Genomic DNA, 15,922 nt, shown 5'->3' on the forward strand with positions numbered 1-15,922 from the left:
ATTTTTAAGAGCAGGTTAGACAAACACCAGTTAGGGATGGTCTAGATAATGCTTGGTCCTGCCATGAGTGCAGGGGACTGGACTAGATGACCGCACAATGTCCCTTCCAGTCCTATGATTCTATGTCTTTTCTATCTCTAACATCTATGATTCTAATACAGAAATCAAAGGCTAGATTTTGGAGTAATGGACATAACAGTAGAGCAGGGGTTCCCAAATTTGGTTCACAGCTTGTTCAGGGTAAGCCCCTGGCAGGCCGCGAGACACTTCGTTTGCCTCAGCATCTACAGGTATGGCTGCTTGCAGCTCCCAGTGGCCGCAGTTCGCCGTTCTCTGTCAATGGGAGCTTCAAGAAGTGCTGGCCTGGCCCACACCACTTCCCACAGCTCCCATTGGCCAGGAATGGTGAATCGTGGCCAATGGGAGCTGCGAGTGACCATACCTGCGGACCCTGAGGCAAACAAAGCATCTCGCGGCCTGCTAGGGGCTTACCCTGACCAAGCTGTGAACCAAATTTGGGAACCTATGCAGTAGAGGAAATCCAGAAAAAGCTCCCCATCTGTTTGAGAGAGATGTTGAGCATCCACCTCCATCTCACCTCATGAAATGCTCTCTTGATAAGCTCTGTCAGTTTGGGATGGGAAAAACTGTGTCTGGGAGGAGGTGGTCTGTTTTACCCATGTTACCACTTCCTAGCAAACATGTTTAGCAATGCCCACAGGAACTAAGGTGATCATATCAACCTTAATTCTCATGTGGTCCTGTTCTTCACTGCCATATCTTCTTGGGGATGACACTGAGGTGTGGAAAGATGTAAGTATCAGTACTCTAGGTGGGATCATGCTGGCAGGAGAAATAGAGGGCAGCCTTCCACAGATGGCCTGAGAGCCATATGATTTCTCTGAAAATCTTGAGATACAAGATTGGAAAGTCATGCCGTATACCCACTTTGCGGACAAGTGAACTCCACTCCAACCCAACAGGATGATCTCTTTGAAACTCCGTGAGAGTTTTCTGAATTTCTTTTGCCCTCCTGCAGGTTTTTCCATGGGAGGACATATTACCCAAAGACTGAAGCCATATATGTTTATATACATTTATTTTAGAGTTTCATATGTACAAAGTCCAATATACAACATGTAAAAATTGGCCAAACAAGTTACTGCTCTGAGATATTACAATCTAATGGCACAACCAAATCAAATACAGAACAAGTGGTATATGCAGTCTTTATAGCCAATACCTTTCATGGAACTGACAAGCTTCTAGGAGGCTTTTTTAAAAGAGGAGCCAGAATGTGCTTGGTGAAAGTTAAATAAAAGGAGGACACTAAGGTGTGTCATGGAAAGAAAAAAAAAGTCAAGAGTTTCAGGAGTGGGCAAAGGAGGCATCAAACAGGAAACTTGTGAAGAACATAGAGGGTGAATAGGGGCATAAAAAGAGATTAGGAAGATGTTGATTTGTGCAAAGCCTTAAAAATGAAGTTGAGTCACCTAAACTTGAAGCAGAGAAGAGTGGAAATTTATGAAGGAATTTGCAACAGACAATCCATGATTAAAATAGCAGGCAAGGGAAAGGATCTTGGTTGTAGTGTATGGGTTAGATACAAAGCAAGGAGGTGGTTACAGTAAATAAAGTGACAGATGACAGATGTGGACTACACTTTTAGCAGACAGAATGGAAAGGGAATGCTGGATTTTAAAAATGGTATAGAAGTAGCGGTGAATCTTTTAAATTAATCTGAAAACTCACACATTTGTATGTGGTGCTATTGTAACCACGTCACTACCAGGATATCTCCATCCTCTGAAAAACAGAGTCTAGGGACACCATTCCTTACCCAACCTGGCTAATAGCTATTAATGGACTTAACCTCCATTAATTTATCCAGTTCTCTTTTAAACACTGTTATAGTCCTAGCCTTCACAACCTCCTCAGGCAAGGAGTTCCAGAAGTTGACTGTGCCTATGTGTGACCATTACATAACCTGCTACATCAAAGCTGAATAGTCTGTTGTTGGTGTGGCATGTTTACTGAATCTGAAAGTGACCACAGAACTTGCCCAGGCCTGAATTTGCAATTTCCTCATGATGACTGCTCTGCAGAGTATCTGTGTATGAATTTCCCTTGAGCTTGATTTAACTAAGCCTCCAAAGCCCGAAGAGTCAGCATTCCAAATATCTGTTTAGCGAGCAAGTCTTAGGTACGTTTGCTTGTGACTGACTTAACCTTTGGCTTCTGTGTAAACACTTGGTGCCATCTGGATGAGTATTTTATAACTCCCAAAAGGGATAGGTCCACAAGAACGTACAGACGGACACTCATTTTCCTGGGGAACTAAAAGCAGCAGATCAAGTGTCAAGAGGAATAGTTTTCATATACTTTACAAGAGAGATCGCTGCACTACCTTCCTTCACCTGTCACTCTTCTGACATGACATGCCCAGGCTTAAGCTGTGGATGCCAGAGAGGAAGAGAGGAGCTTAGCCAACTGTGACATTTCAGAGACCAGTCTCTCCCTTCCTAAGCCTAAATTCTGTATTTTGACAAAACTGTGCAGTATAACACTGTGACCCCTGCTTTTTATTCCTTGGAGGGTCTCTAGAGATTTATTAATTTTTAGGACTTAAAAACAAAAAACAAAATAATATATTCATGTATAAGCCAGCTTCAGTAAATTACATAATGTTAAGGGTGTAAAAATATAACTACAGTGAGAAGATTCAAAGTTCATTCCTATTATAAATTTTAAAAAGTATTTAAAAAGGAATAATGATGAACCTTTAACACTTGTATAGTACTTTAGAAAGGTAAAGCACTATACAAACTACACACGGTGGCAGAAATGAAGTACGACTATGAGCCCTAACTTTGGATTCCCGGCAACAAATCATTACCATAATCAAGGACTCAATGTAAAGGATATTCCACGAGCAGATGTATGAATGACTGACTTCAGGAAAACATAACATCTTGAATTGAAGATCTTTTTAAAAAATGCTTTAAAATGTAGTGATAAGAGCCATTAAAGTTTATTGTGTAATAATGTATGATTCAAATGCATATACTTAAATTCTGCAAGAGATCCTAGAAACCCTCCCTGAACAAAACTCCTTTTGGCTTCACTTCAACAGAAGTTCCATGCATAGATGCTTTTAAATTTATCTTTATCTCTCCTTCTCAGCTTTGGTTGTATTATATTTCTAATTCAGTTTCTTTTTTTCTAAAAATTTTAAGCATGGTGAAATTACATTAAAAACAACAAAATATATAACATGTTGTGGAACTTTATATTTACATATTATCTTTGCAACACTCAAACAAACACACTGCTTTAGGGCCTGACCCAAACCCTAGACTTTAGTGGGCTACAATCAGACCTTTATTTAACTGTGTGACACATGCATTCCCTCTTGAATTCTTTGCTTCTTCTCTATGCCTAAAGTTTTGGTGCTGGTGGTGGTTTCTGGAGGGCGGTGAAGAGATTTTATGAAAGGTTTTCAGACTTGTATTATTAACTGGACAGATTCTCCAAACCATTATGATCTCTCAGAGCAATGCATATTTTGACTCATGTCAATATACAATATAACTGACTAAATTTTTGAGGAGCTTTAGAAGAAGTATTTCCCTTGTTAAAATATGTTGGTATGTGTTTTATCTATCTGTTAAGACTTATTGAGTAATTATGTATTTTGGCACAGATACTAATTCTGATCATGCATTATTTACAAGACATGCTGTATTGGCTCTTATGGTTACCACTGTCATCTATGCATAGTTAAACACTTGTTGAAAAAAATGTGGATTTTCCCTCAAAATACAGAGGCTCCACTATCCCCTGCATCCTAATTCTGTTCAGGGTTGGGGGAGGGAGGAGAGACAGGAGCTACTTACAGCTCCCTGTTTCTATCCTGCCATATCCCTGGCATGAATTAGAGCAACACTGGGTTTGCTCTAGCAGCTCATGCTAGGGCTGGGACAGCACAGAATATGGGAGCCTAGGGCCCGCTTTAACTTATACCACTGGTGCGTGGTCTCCAAGAAACCTCATGCAGTGGAGGATGAGCCCTGTAAAACAGAGCTCGGCCACACCAGTGTCACCCCCCCTCCACTCCCGGAGCACTTCCTTTACACTGGGGTGGAGAGTGGCTGACATAGGAAATGATCTGCCAGCTTTACACCTGCAAGGAGTTCTCTGCTTGAAAGTTAAAGCCAGAATCCAGCCTCTTTGGATCTTGGATCACACGAATAGCACAAAAAAGGCTAGTGCCAAATCTGGTCCAGAATCTGTTTGCCTCTCAAAATTTCAGCATAAAAGTGAAGTTTATTTTAGTTATGCCCCCAAATGACCCAAGAATAATTTATTTTATATTTCCATATCACCAAAATAACCGAACAAACCATTTTCTTAGTAGGAAAAATCAGAAATGGCTCTAAATAATGCCAAGCTTCAGCCCAAAATATTATTTTGTGATGAGTTTTTACCCCTTGAATTTAAGAAGGTTTATAACTGAAACACTGGCACCTCAGTCTTTGCTACAGCAATCTGAATAGTATTGCTATCAGGCCCAATTCAGTGTTATTTGAACCTCGGGTGTTATCTGACCTACTATTGATTTATGGCAGAATGAGCCATCTTTCGTCTGAGGTTATGTACTATAAAGTCATGGCTACATAAAAATCACACAAAATGAAGCATAAGATTTAGAGACTGGATTGGATTTTCCTCTAATCACTGTCCCTGACCTCATTTGTCTTTTTGTAGAATTTGCCACCTGAAACCCATGACATTTTGCAGTGGTAGAGCAACAGTTTTCCTGCTGGGCTATCTATTCAAGCAGTGTTGTAATCTGTCTTCAAGTTGCTGTGGTGATCCAACCTCACCCTTGCCTCATCTTTCAGTTAACTACTACTGTACATGGAAATTCTTCAGATGGTACTAGCACTTCTCTGAGTGCTTCATCAGTTTCTGCAGAATTAAAGCTGTTTTACTGTGCCTGAATCATTTGGACTGGAACACTCTAGCATCTTCCATCAAAGAACAAATCTCAAAGAATTAGATGTTTGTTTTATAAATGTGAATTATTTAAGCTACAATAAGGTTAAGCCCAAGCAGTTCAAAAGTGACTTCTGATTTTGAATGTCCAACTTGATACATCTTGGACCTAATTTTCAGAGAAGCTGAGCACTCAAAACTCCAGCTGAAGTAAATGGGAGCTGGGGGTGATCAGCACATCTAAAATTTAGGTTCAAGATATCTCTAATTGCTTGATTAGATTTATGGTCTCTTCTTAGCGTGAGAGAGGCACAAAAGGACCATACCTGGGTCATGGAGCACAATGAATATAGATCTCCTTAACTCTCCTTCCTGTGTCTTAAGCTCAAAATCATCATCTCTACTTCTGATCTAATGGTCCCTTCAGGCCTTAAAATCTAGCAATCTGTATGAAGTGTAAACTACTCCCATTCATCTGTGAGACTCAGGCTCTCCAAGTTAGAATATCAAATTTGTCAACTATTTCACTGTTAATCATTTTCAGAAAAAACATTCATCCTCTCTGTGACAGTGATCAGAGTTTGGGTGTGTGAACAGGGTATTAGTATAGAAGTACCACTTTTTTCCTTCTAACTGAAGCCTATATATAAAATCTTTTTTATGTTGGACAAAGTGCAAAGGTCCTCACTTCTTTGTTCTCGCCTTTCATGCTTCTTCCCTCAAAAATTGTATTTCAGTATGGATGCATAGGCCCCAATTTCTGACACTTTCCCACATATCCTGCCTTAAAAATGCCAGAACAATATGAAAAAAGTTCAGCGGTGCTGAGTCAGATTGGGTTATATTTATATCAAGTTATTAACTCCATTTTGTATGATGTAATGAACAGATGTCTAAACTTGATTGAGAGCAGCTTACCATATTGCACTCCAGATTAAAAAACTGGTCAGCAAGAGTCATCAAGATTGCAATCTGGGGCTACCGACAGAGACTTTTAACTACTGGCCCACCCCCATGGGCAATGGCGGCTGGCAAGTGGAGCATGAAAAATGGAGAAGAGGTTGGAGAATCCCAGTGGAGCAGATGACAAAGAGACAGACTCTATTTAAGAGCAAGGAGCAGCCCATCATCACAGGTAAGAAGGGCATGCAGGAGAGAGTGGACAAGGGGGAATCTACCCAGCCTGAAATGTTGACAAACCTCACTCATAGAAAGGGTGAGCTCAGTCTAGGGGAGAGTGCCTCTCAGGACTAGTCTGTGCCCTAAGGACTAGTGACTAGACTCTGTCAAGATCCAGTTGTCTTAGAAGCACATGGGACTCAGTGAATGAGTCCACTTTCAACTGACTGGTGACTATACAGAGGAGTAAGAGACCAGGTTGTACCAGGTGTAACCGGCATCTACTATAATGTAAAGTGTAATTGATTGTTAATGAAGAAAAGCAAATTTCAAAGCTTTCAGTCATTCAATTCAGAAAAAAAATGCAAAATTCCACCAGCAACATATAATGCCCAGCCTGCACCCAACAAATCATCACGGATGCTAATGAAATCACCAACTTCAGCCCAATCTCCATTCTTTCCTTCACAGACAAGACTATTGAATAGACAGTAGCAAACAAACAAGCAAATCACTGATATTTTAGACCCCAATCAGACTTTGGATCAGTTAACTGAGACACTGCAGGTTGAAAATATGGGAGATTGCCTTATGGGGATGGACACAGGTGACACATCCATGTTAACGCTAAGTGATCCATCAGTTGCATGAGCAACAAGGTGCTGTCATCTTCCAAAATCTTGCAGTTGTGGAAGGACTTCCATTAGGATGCCTATTCTGCTTTGTTTACAGGGAATTAGTAGGGGGTAACGTGTTGGAAAACATTGACCCTTTCCTTCAGCTTATGCTTTTTACAGCATATTACTAATGAGGTTACAACCACCCAGGTTTTTATCACAAATACGGGGCCTGATTTTGCTTGTATATTCAAGATCTGCAGGACAATAATTAGCCTAGATATCTCCAGCTAGGTGTTCGGTTTGTCATCAGGTCATGGGAGGTGGCGTTAGTTGCATCTCCATGACTGCAAGAGATCGGGAGGTTTCCTACTCCAAAATTGGATCTGATAGACTCTACCTATCTACTATGAAAATTCCAAGGTGCAGCAGAGATATAGTAGATTTTAGTACATAGATCCCTGCTGCACCTCAGAAGGCCTTGCAGAGCTGAATGAGGTCCTCTCTGCTGTGGAGATGCTGAGAATGAACTCACCCAGAACAATCAATGTCAGTATGGATGATGGCTCTTCTGGGTTAGCTCAGGAGCTCATGAAAACCATGGTGCTATCTCAGATGGCTGGCTGACTCAATGCAAACAGCTGGTCACACTCTGGATCTCATGTTTGGACTGAGAATTAAGGTGGAAAATATGGAGCTTACACTTTTACCTGTGTTTTCATCATGATATCTACATTATCTTGATCAGTGGAATGTGTGTGTGTGAGTGAGTGTAAGTGTAGAGAGAGAACAGGAACAAACGTGATTATTCCTGGTTGTCTTCACTCAGATAACATCAATAACCTTGCCGAGAGGAGTTTTCATTTTACTTTGGGAGTAATGTTATTTGATTCAAACTGAACTTTCAGTTCCATAGAACAAAAGCCTTTTCTGGAAAGTTTTGGCCAGCATCAGTCAATGCGGTTCTGTAGATGCTCAGGGAGCTTCAAGCTATCACAATGCAAATTGGATCCATTTTCTTTCTGGCTAATAAAATCTAACAAAAAGACATTTGACCTATTAAGTAGAGAGGACTGCCAACATTTCCTTTCTGGGGCACAAGATGCCAGCTTCTCTTAAAGAAGCAAGTGTTACATACTCGCTCAAGAAATCATCCCTTGACACTGATTTTGCTAATTATCACCCCATCTCAAATCTTCTTTTTGGAAGCAGGTTACAAGGAATGTAGCAGCACAGGAACTACCAGTAGCACAGGAACTACCAGGAGTCCTGAGACTTCCTTGACCCTGACAGAAGTAGAAAAGTATGAGCTTTTTGGTTTACAATCTCATTCTGGGAATGAATGAAAAATCAATTTCCACACGGTTTTTGATATCATTCACTATGTGGTTTTAATAACATGGTTGCAGAAACAAAAAGGGATAAATGGAGTTGCTCAAGAGGTTCTTTTCTCTTTGACAGGACTCAAAGTACATTAGGTGATTGCACATCTACACTAACAGTGCTCAGGCAATGAACTGCAGGATTTTATTTTTTCTCCCTTCCTGTTCAAGGGGTATTTCAGCACATTGGGTAAGACAGCAAGCCACTAATGGCTGCAGTGCCTCCAATGCGCTAACAATATTCAGCAGTAGCCGAAAATGGTTTTTATCTTGTACACTTGGAAGAATTTTGCAATCTTTTTGCCTTGCAATGCTTACATTGCTCTGACATCAAACATTACTAGAACGTGTTCTGCATAAAATTACTCAAACTTTCAAACTTTAGGTGGTGCAGAATTATACTATTAGTAGTAGTAGTAGGTTTGCAGTGATCACAAATGCTATGTTGTCATAAACATACAGCTAAGGGTAGCATAAAATCGCTCTTTACCCTGTAAAGAGTTAATTCCTCTTTTACCTGTAAAGGGTTAAGAAGCTCAGATAACCTGGGTGGCACCTGACCAAAAGGACCAATAAGGGGAGAAAATACTTTCAAATCTGTGCGGGGAAGGTTTTTTGTCTGTGTCTTCCAGAGTCAACAAGGAACCAGGGCAGAGAAAATAAATCTCCCTAAGCCATATCTAAGCTAAGCATCTAATATTGCAGAAATAGTAAGTAATAGCAAAGAAATGCATTAGGTTATCTTTTGTTTTAGCTTGTGAATTTTCCCTGTGCTAAGAGGGAGGTTTATCCCTGTTTTTATAACTTTAAAGTTTTGCCTAGAGGGGAAATCCTCTGTGTTTTTGAGTCTTTTGTTATTCTGTAAAGTACTTACCACCCTGATTTTACAGAGGTGATTCTTTTACCTTTTCTTTAAATTAAAATTCTTCTTCTAAGAACCCGATTGATTTTTCATTGTTCTTAAGATCCAAGGGTTTGGGTCTGTGTTCACCTGTACCAATTGGTGAGGATATTATTCTCAAGCCTTCCCCAGGAAAGGGGGTGCAGGGCTTGGGGGGAATATTTTGGGGGAATAGGACTCCAAATGGTCCTTTCCCTGATTCTTTGTCTAAATCACTTGGTGGTGGCAGCATACTGTTCAACGCAAGGTGGAATTTGTGCCTTTGGAAAGTTTTTAACCTAAGCTGGTAAAAATAAGTGTAGGGGGTCTTTCATGCGGGTCCCCACATCTGTACCCCAGAGTTCAGAGAGGGGAAGGAACCCTTGACATGTACGCTTCACAAAAGATAGTTAAATGGTGTTTCTTTCAGTGTTTCACAGACTGCAATGCCTTTCAATTAATTTCCATGTGCAATGTAACCTGGTGATTTTAATCTACAAATTCCTGATTACTTTAAGGAACTTTCTCATATGATGTTACATTAGCTGAAGCATTTGAGTGACAGTGCCCCTGATTTAAATTGGGAGGTGGGTGCTGGAGGAAGCACTATTAACTTTGGAATTTGCTCTCCCCCTTAGGGTGCCCTGCTAGATGTGACAGAGTGAGGGAAAAGGCTAAGAGGGCAATATGACAGAATTAAATTTTAGACATTTGGACCAACAGTACAGAGTATGGATTTTTATTAATATATTTTATATATGAACAACAAACAACAATACACAGCTCTATGTGTCTTTCTCCTCTAGCACAGACAATGCTGTCTTCCAGCGTTCATGGAGTCAGAAAAAAATTAGAACCTGGATAAAAAATAACTCACTCAAATTAAATTCAGGTAAGATAGAGATGATGTAAGTAGGAAGAGAAAAGCATTTTGATGAACTGTAAAAAACTCACTCTGTATCAAGGTCATGTGGCCACCAGTGGTTAAGAAAATGCACAAGCTCAGGGTTCTGTTGTACTCATTGTACCTAGACCCAGTATAGCACCAGTTATCCAAAATGCCTTCCTTCATTTTCAATTGGCAAGACGACTTCACCCTCTACTCTTGAAACAGGGGCTTGGCTATGTGACTTCACCCTTTTGTCATGCCCAGGCTAGACTAATGGAATGTGCTGTACCAAGGATTGAAGGCATAGGCCAAGTAGAAATCCACTCAATAATGATACATTCATGAAACACAAATATCAAGTAATGTCCCATCTTCAAAAATGACTTATTAGCTAGTTTATATAGCTAATAAGGACATTCATAGTGATGTTGGATAGAATTAGAAAGTGATGATTAAGGGCATCAGGCAACCACTCGCTGACGGAGTTTAGGAAGAAACTTCTCTTGTAGAGAGACAATTATTCCATGATTTTCCACTACAGGGTTTCTCACAGTTACCTCTGAAACATATGATATTAGCCACTATTGCAGAAAGGATACTGAACAAGATGGACCTCTCGTCTAATCCTGTATGGGTACTCCTATGCTCCTAAACATGATAGGCCAAAAAGCTACCTATCAGAGTATCCAGTTATACTAGTAAAGAATAAAAAAGCCCAGACTTTTTGAAGGGCTAGAAGCACTTGAGCTTCAGGCCAAAAGCCAAACTAACTAGCAGCTGTTTGGAAATAGATTTTCAGTAGGGGCAGATTATTCTATGACATTTACCTACCTCTGAAGTAGCTGATACTGGCCATTGCTGAAGAAAGAATGCTGGAGTAAATGGACTATTATTCTGATCCACTTTAACCAGGCAATTCCTATGCTCCAGGCTGTGCATTGGCCTCTTCAATTTTGGATCAATTTCAAGGTTCTGGTTCTAATATTTAAATTGTTGCATTGGCTAGGTACTAGCTATTGCAGAGTCCCTCCTGTCCCCTTGCCATAGCAGTTATGAAAGATTGCCCCTAAATACCTCTAACTCAACCCACTCCCTCCTCGACAGTTTGCAGGGAAAAAGGGGAAATAAAGGTTTTGCATCCCTCCTGGAAGATTCACAAATATAGGCTTTGGCAGACCAAGTGAAAGAGCAAGTTCAAAACAGGGAACCTCTAACATAAAACATCCTGTCAGCAACTTTCTCTTAGCAAGTTCCAAACTGAATGTCATTCCTGATCTCAGCTGTGCTTCTTAACTCAGACTTTGAGTGTGATTGTCAGAAAGATGAGGCCCAAGAGCTTCATGTATTTTATGTACATGTAATTGCATACCAACTCTGGTGCAATTATCACTATTATACATGTAAATCCTCCATTTGCACAAGCAAATTTCACAAGCAATTGTTATAGTTGTGTGCACAAAGGCCAGTCTTTAACTTTCTGAAAATCAGGCCTTGTATGTCAAGTTTCAATATTTTGAAAACAGAAACACAATATTATGTCACAGAAGCAACAGTATCACAGCCTCAACTAAATAATAAATGCTTAATAAATGAGCTAGCTGATAGAATAATCACATTATCTTTAGACAGCAAATTTCATTTGCATTCTAAGCTTTTACTGAAAATCAGCAGTTTAGTTCTTTCACTGGTAACATACATGTTACGAGCCAGCAGGTTAAAAAAGGACATTCTCATTGAAGTTGTGTGGGAAACACCTTCAGGATGTTTTGAATATTGCTATTTTCTTTTTTATGTTTATACATTTCCATTTACCTATTCAGTGTCAACTAAGACGTGAGTGCCCCATCTTACAATGAATTACCTGCTGATAAATATGACATTTAGAAAATGCACAGACATCTGGAAAGAAGAATGTGGCTCTTTTATTTAACAGGAAAGATGTTTGGATTGCAAATAAACCAAAAAAGCCCCACTTCTTGAGTGTTTTCCTTCCCCCCACCGCTTTTTATTGTTTGTTCCTTTGTTTTCTGGAGTACCTACCGGTAAAGCAGCTTGTCCTGGAGGCCCTTCATCTCCCTACGAGAATCAGGGGGAGAGGGGAATCAGCAGTTCATTCAGTTACACATTTTTTTACTTTTAAGCACAGTTAGAGGATATCAGAAAGAAACATAAGTTTGATACCATATTGATCAGCAACATGCTCTCACTTCACAAAAGCTTATGTAAAATATAAAATAGCCTTACCAGACCTGAAGAAGAGCTCTGTATAGCTTGAAAACTTGTCTCTCTCTCCAACAGACGTTGGTCCAATAAAAGACATTACCACACCCACCTTGTCTATGTAAAATGTTATTTCAGTAGTGCCACATATGTGCATGATATTTTACAGCTATACAAAAAGACAAGCCTCTGACCCAAAGAGGTACAATTTTCAGAAATCAATCCTGCAAATACTTTGCACAAGATTAATTTAATGCACACCAGTTAGCCCACTGAACTCAATGAGATGGCTCATATATATAGTCACTCGTGCATGTAGTGTTTGCAGAGTTAGATCCTCAGGGTCTGAGCATACCCTGAGGTTCATGCGCTAAGCTAGAAAAAGGACAGCAAGGGATGACATAAAAAAATGGGGAGAAGGGCTTGGGGAAAATTGAGGAATACATTAAATACTACATAAAAATATATCTCACGATCATTAATGTACAGATCTTGTTGGTTCCTTTATTAAGATAATTTGTATTTTATATATAGAATTATAAAATACATTGATATATCATATTTAACATTTGAGAGATCAAGAGAAGACAAGAGGATGTGTGCTCTTGAATAGAAGTTAGCAATGGAAGATAGTCACAAGTCATGGCTATGTTTATGAAGATGAAAAGTATGGGGTATAAGAACTTGGTAACAAAATATATATGGAAATTAATATTTCTGTATACAGAACTGACATTGAATAGTGTAAATAAATAAATTAGGCCGGAGGCTACACATTGAACAATATATTAAAATCAATGATTGAGTAACTGCTCATTCAGTGAGCACCTTCTATCCTGCACACTGAAGCAGGGGTCCTGAGGAAAAAATAGTATGTGATCATGTAACTAAATACTGTATCATAATACACACAAGGGGGCCCAACTGAATTTGACAGGCAAACTTAATTCTATTATTTCCTAACTTTTGAGTGCTCATCTTTGCAACCATAATGCTCTTTTAACAGTTTTCTGTGTGTAATATGTCTCCCTCTGTGTATATTTATATATATATATATATATATAGAGAGAGAGAGAGAGAGAGAGAGAGAGAGAGAGAGAGAGAATAATGGCTAAATATTAATGAATTTACACACACAAATACCTTTTCTCCCTTAGGACCAGCCAGACCAGGATCACCAGGATCACCTTTTAAGCCCTGTACAAATAAAAAAAAAATGCATATAATGTATATACATTTTAGTCCACAAAAGGTTTTGGGCAAAATTCTCTGTTTGTGTGAATTAGCATCTGCTAATCAAATCACTGTTAAATCACTAATATTATTAGTATTGAAATAAAGTAAATATTTATTTTGATTTGTTCAAAAACCAAGAGACACCTACTAGAAGTTTTAGATGCCCTCAACAGATATTTAAATATACAGGGCCGGATTATCTAGACAGCTGTGCTTCATTTTCTCAAATGATGCAAAGGGGGTGGGGATGTCCCCTAGGGCTGGTCTACACTACGAGGTAGGTCGAATTTAGCCTCATTAGGTCGATTTTATAAGCAATGCGGCTACACAACCAACCCCATTCCGTCAACCTAAAGGGCTCTTAAAATTGACTGCTGTACTCCTCCCCGATGAGGGGAGTAGCTCTAAAATTGACCTTCTTGGGTCGAACTTGGGATAAAGCAGACACAGCGTTGTGCAAATCGATGGTATTGGCCTCCAGGAGCTATCCCAGAGTGCTCCAATGTGATTGCTCTGGACAGCACTTTCAACTCTGATGCCCTAGCCAGGTACACAGGAAAAGCCCCGGGAACTTTTGAATTTCATTTCCTGTTTGGTCAGCGTGGCGAGCTCAGCAGCACAGGTGCCCATGGAGTCCCAGAATCGCAAACGAGCTCCAGCATGGAGTGAACGGGAGACACTGGATCTAATTGTTGTATGGGGAGAAGAATCTGTGCAGGCAGAACTCCAATCAAAAAGAAGAAATGCTAACATATATGCAAAAATCGCACAGGGCATGGTGGAGAGAGGCTACACCAGGGACACACAGCAGTGCTGCGTTAAAGTTAAGGAGCTCAGGCAAGCCTACTGCGGGTCAGACCCCCATACATGCTGCTTCTATGATCAGCTGCATGCCATTCTGGGGGGAGGACCCTACCAGTACCCCACCACTGTCTGTGGACACCTGCAAGGGGGGAGTCTCATGCAACACAGAGGAGTATTTTGTGGAGGAGGAGGAGAATGTGCAGCAGGCACGTGGAGAATCCATTCTCCCCAGCAGCCAGGACCTTTTCATCAGCCTGGAGCCAATACCCTCCCAAGGTGGGTTCCCAGACCTTGAAGGCAGAGAAGGCACCTCTGGTGAGTGCACATTTGTAACTAAACTACAGGAGTTTAAAGCAATTGTGTTTAATATTTGATTTGCTCTGAAGAATTGGGATGCATTCGCGGCCAGTACAGCTACTGGAAAAGTCTGTTAACGTGCCTGGGGATGGAGCGGGAATCCTCCAGGGACATCTCCAGGAAGCTCTCTTGGAGGTACTCTGAAAGCCTTTGCAGAAGGTTTCTGGGGAGGACTGCCTTATTGCATCCTCCACAGTAGGACACTTTACCACACCAAGCCAGTAGCAAGTAGTCTGGAATCATTGCAGCACAAAGCATGGCAGCGAATGGTCCTGGGTTTTGGTCACATTCATGCAACATTCGGTCTTTATCTTTCTATGTCAGCCTCAGGAGAGTGATATCATTCATGGTCACCTAGTTGAAATAGGGGAAGTTTTGTAACGGAACAGTAATCCCCTCTGTTTGCTGACCCCTGACACATTAGACCCCAGGCATGCTTGGCTGTTTGTGCTTGGCTAAAAGGGATCATCCTGGAGAATAGCCACGCGATGGGGGGACAGGTGTGCTGCACATCCACCCAAAAAAACGCAGCCCCTCCTTCTAAACGGCAAACCCAATGGCAAATCCCATTGCTTACTATGGGAAAGGAGGGCGCTGCAGTTTGAAACCATTCCCACGTGTTATGAAGGTGGAAGAAGTCAACTCCACATACCCTTTGGCTTAGCATGGCTGCCTGGAAACCGAATTCTGTTGCCCAGCTGTGTTTGATGTGTCACCATACTGGCAGGCGCTCAATATAAAAGGCAAAATGTGACCTTGTACCTAAAGCATGTGCTGTCTGCTGTGAATTGCTTGATTCTCTGTGAAAGAGTCTCCCTTTTGTTCTCAGAAATGTATCTTCTTAAATTTTAATCTCTCTTTTTATCCCCCCTGCAGGTGCAGATGTTTCTATGCTCCCCATATCAACTCCATCCCTGAGGTTATTGCAGATTAGAAGGCGAAAAAAATGCACTCGTGATGATGTTTTCCGAGCTCATGAAGTCCTTCTGCACCGATAGGGCACAGCTAAATGCATGGAGGCATTCGGTGGCAGAGGTCAGGAAAGCATACAGTCAGCATCATCAGAACATGCAGGAGGAGATGCTAAGGCTAATGGGGGAGCAAACGGAGAGGGTGGGGCATCTGGTGGAGCTGCAGGAAAGGCAACTAGAGCACAGACCCCCGCTGCATCCATTTTATAACTGCCTGCCCTCCTTGCCAAGTTCCATATCCTCCTCAGCCAGACCCCCAAGAACGGGGGGGGGGGGGGGGGGGAGGGGCCAGGGGCCCCCCCCCACCCCACCAGAGGATGGCCCAAGCAACAGAAAGCTGCCATTCAAACTGTTTTGATTTGTAGTGTGGCTACAATAAGCAATGTGGCCTTGTCCTTTCCTCCCACCCCACCCAGGCTACCTTGTCAGTGATCTCATTTTTCTTTTTA

The 15,922-nt window shown here is 41.0% G+C and overlaps 1 protein-coding gene across 1 annotated transcript in view; it reads right to left on the reverse strand.

Moving 5' to 3' along the window:
- The window catches only part of COL19A1 (collagen type XIX alpha 1 chain), a 311,359-nt gene that overhangs the window by 142,323 nt on the left and 153,114 nt on the right, over positions 1 to 15,922 (reverse strand). The window contains exons 14-15 of the mRNA XM_034766226.1: positions 13,249 to 13,302; positions 11,926 to 11,961 (exon numbers count right to left, since the gene is read on the reverse strand). Of these exons, the coding sequence (XP_034622117.1) occupies positions 11,926 to 11,961; positions 13,249 to 13,302 (90 nt within the window). The remainder of the gene's footprint in view (positions 1 to 11,925; positions 11,962 to 13,248; positions 13,303 to 15,922) is intronic.

The sequence above is a fragment of the Trachemys scripta genome, chromosome 3 (assembly GCF_013100865.1).
Source record: "Trachemys scripta elegans isolate TJP31775 chromosome 3, CAS_Tse_1.0, whole genome shotgun sequence".
NCBI classification, from domain to species: Eukaryota; Metazoa; Chordata; order Testudines; family Emydidae; genus Trachemys; species Trachemys scripta.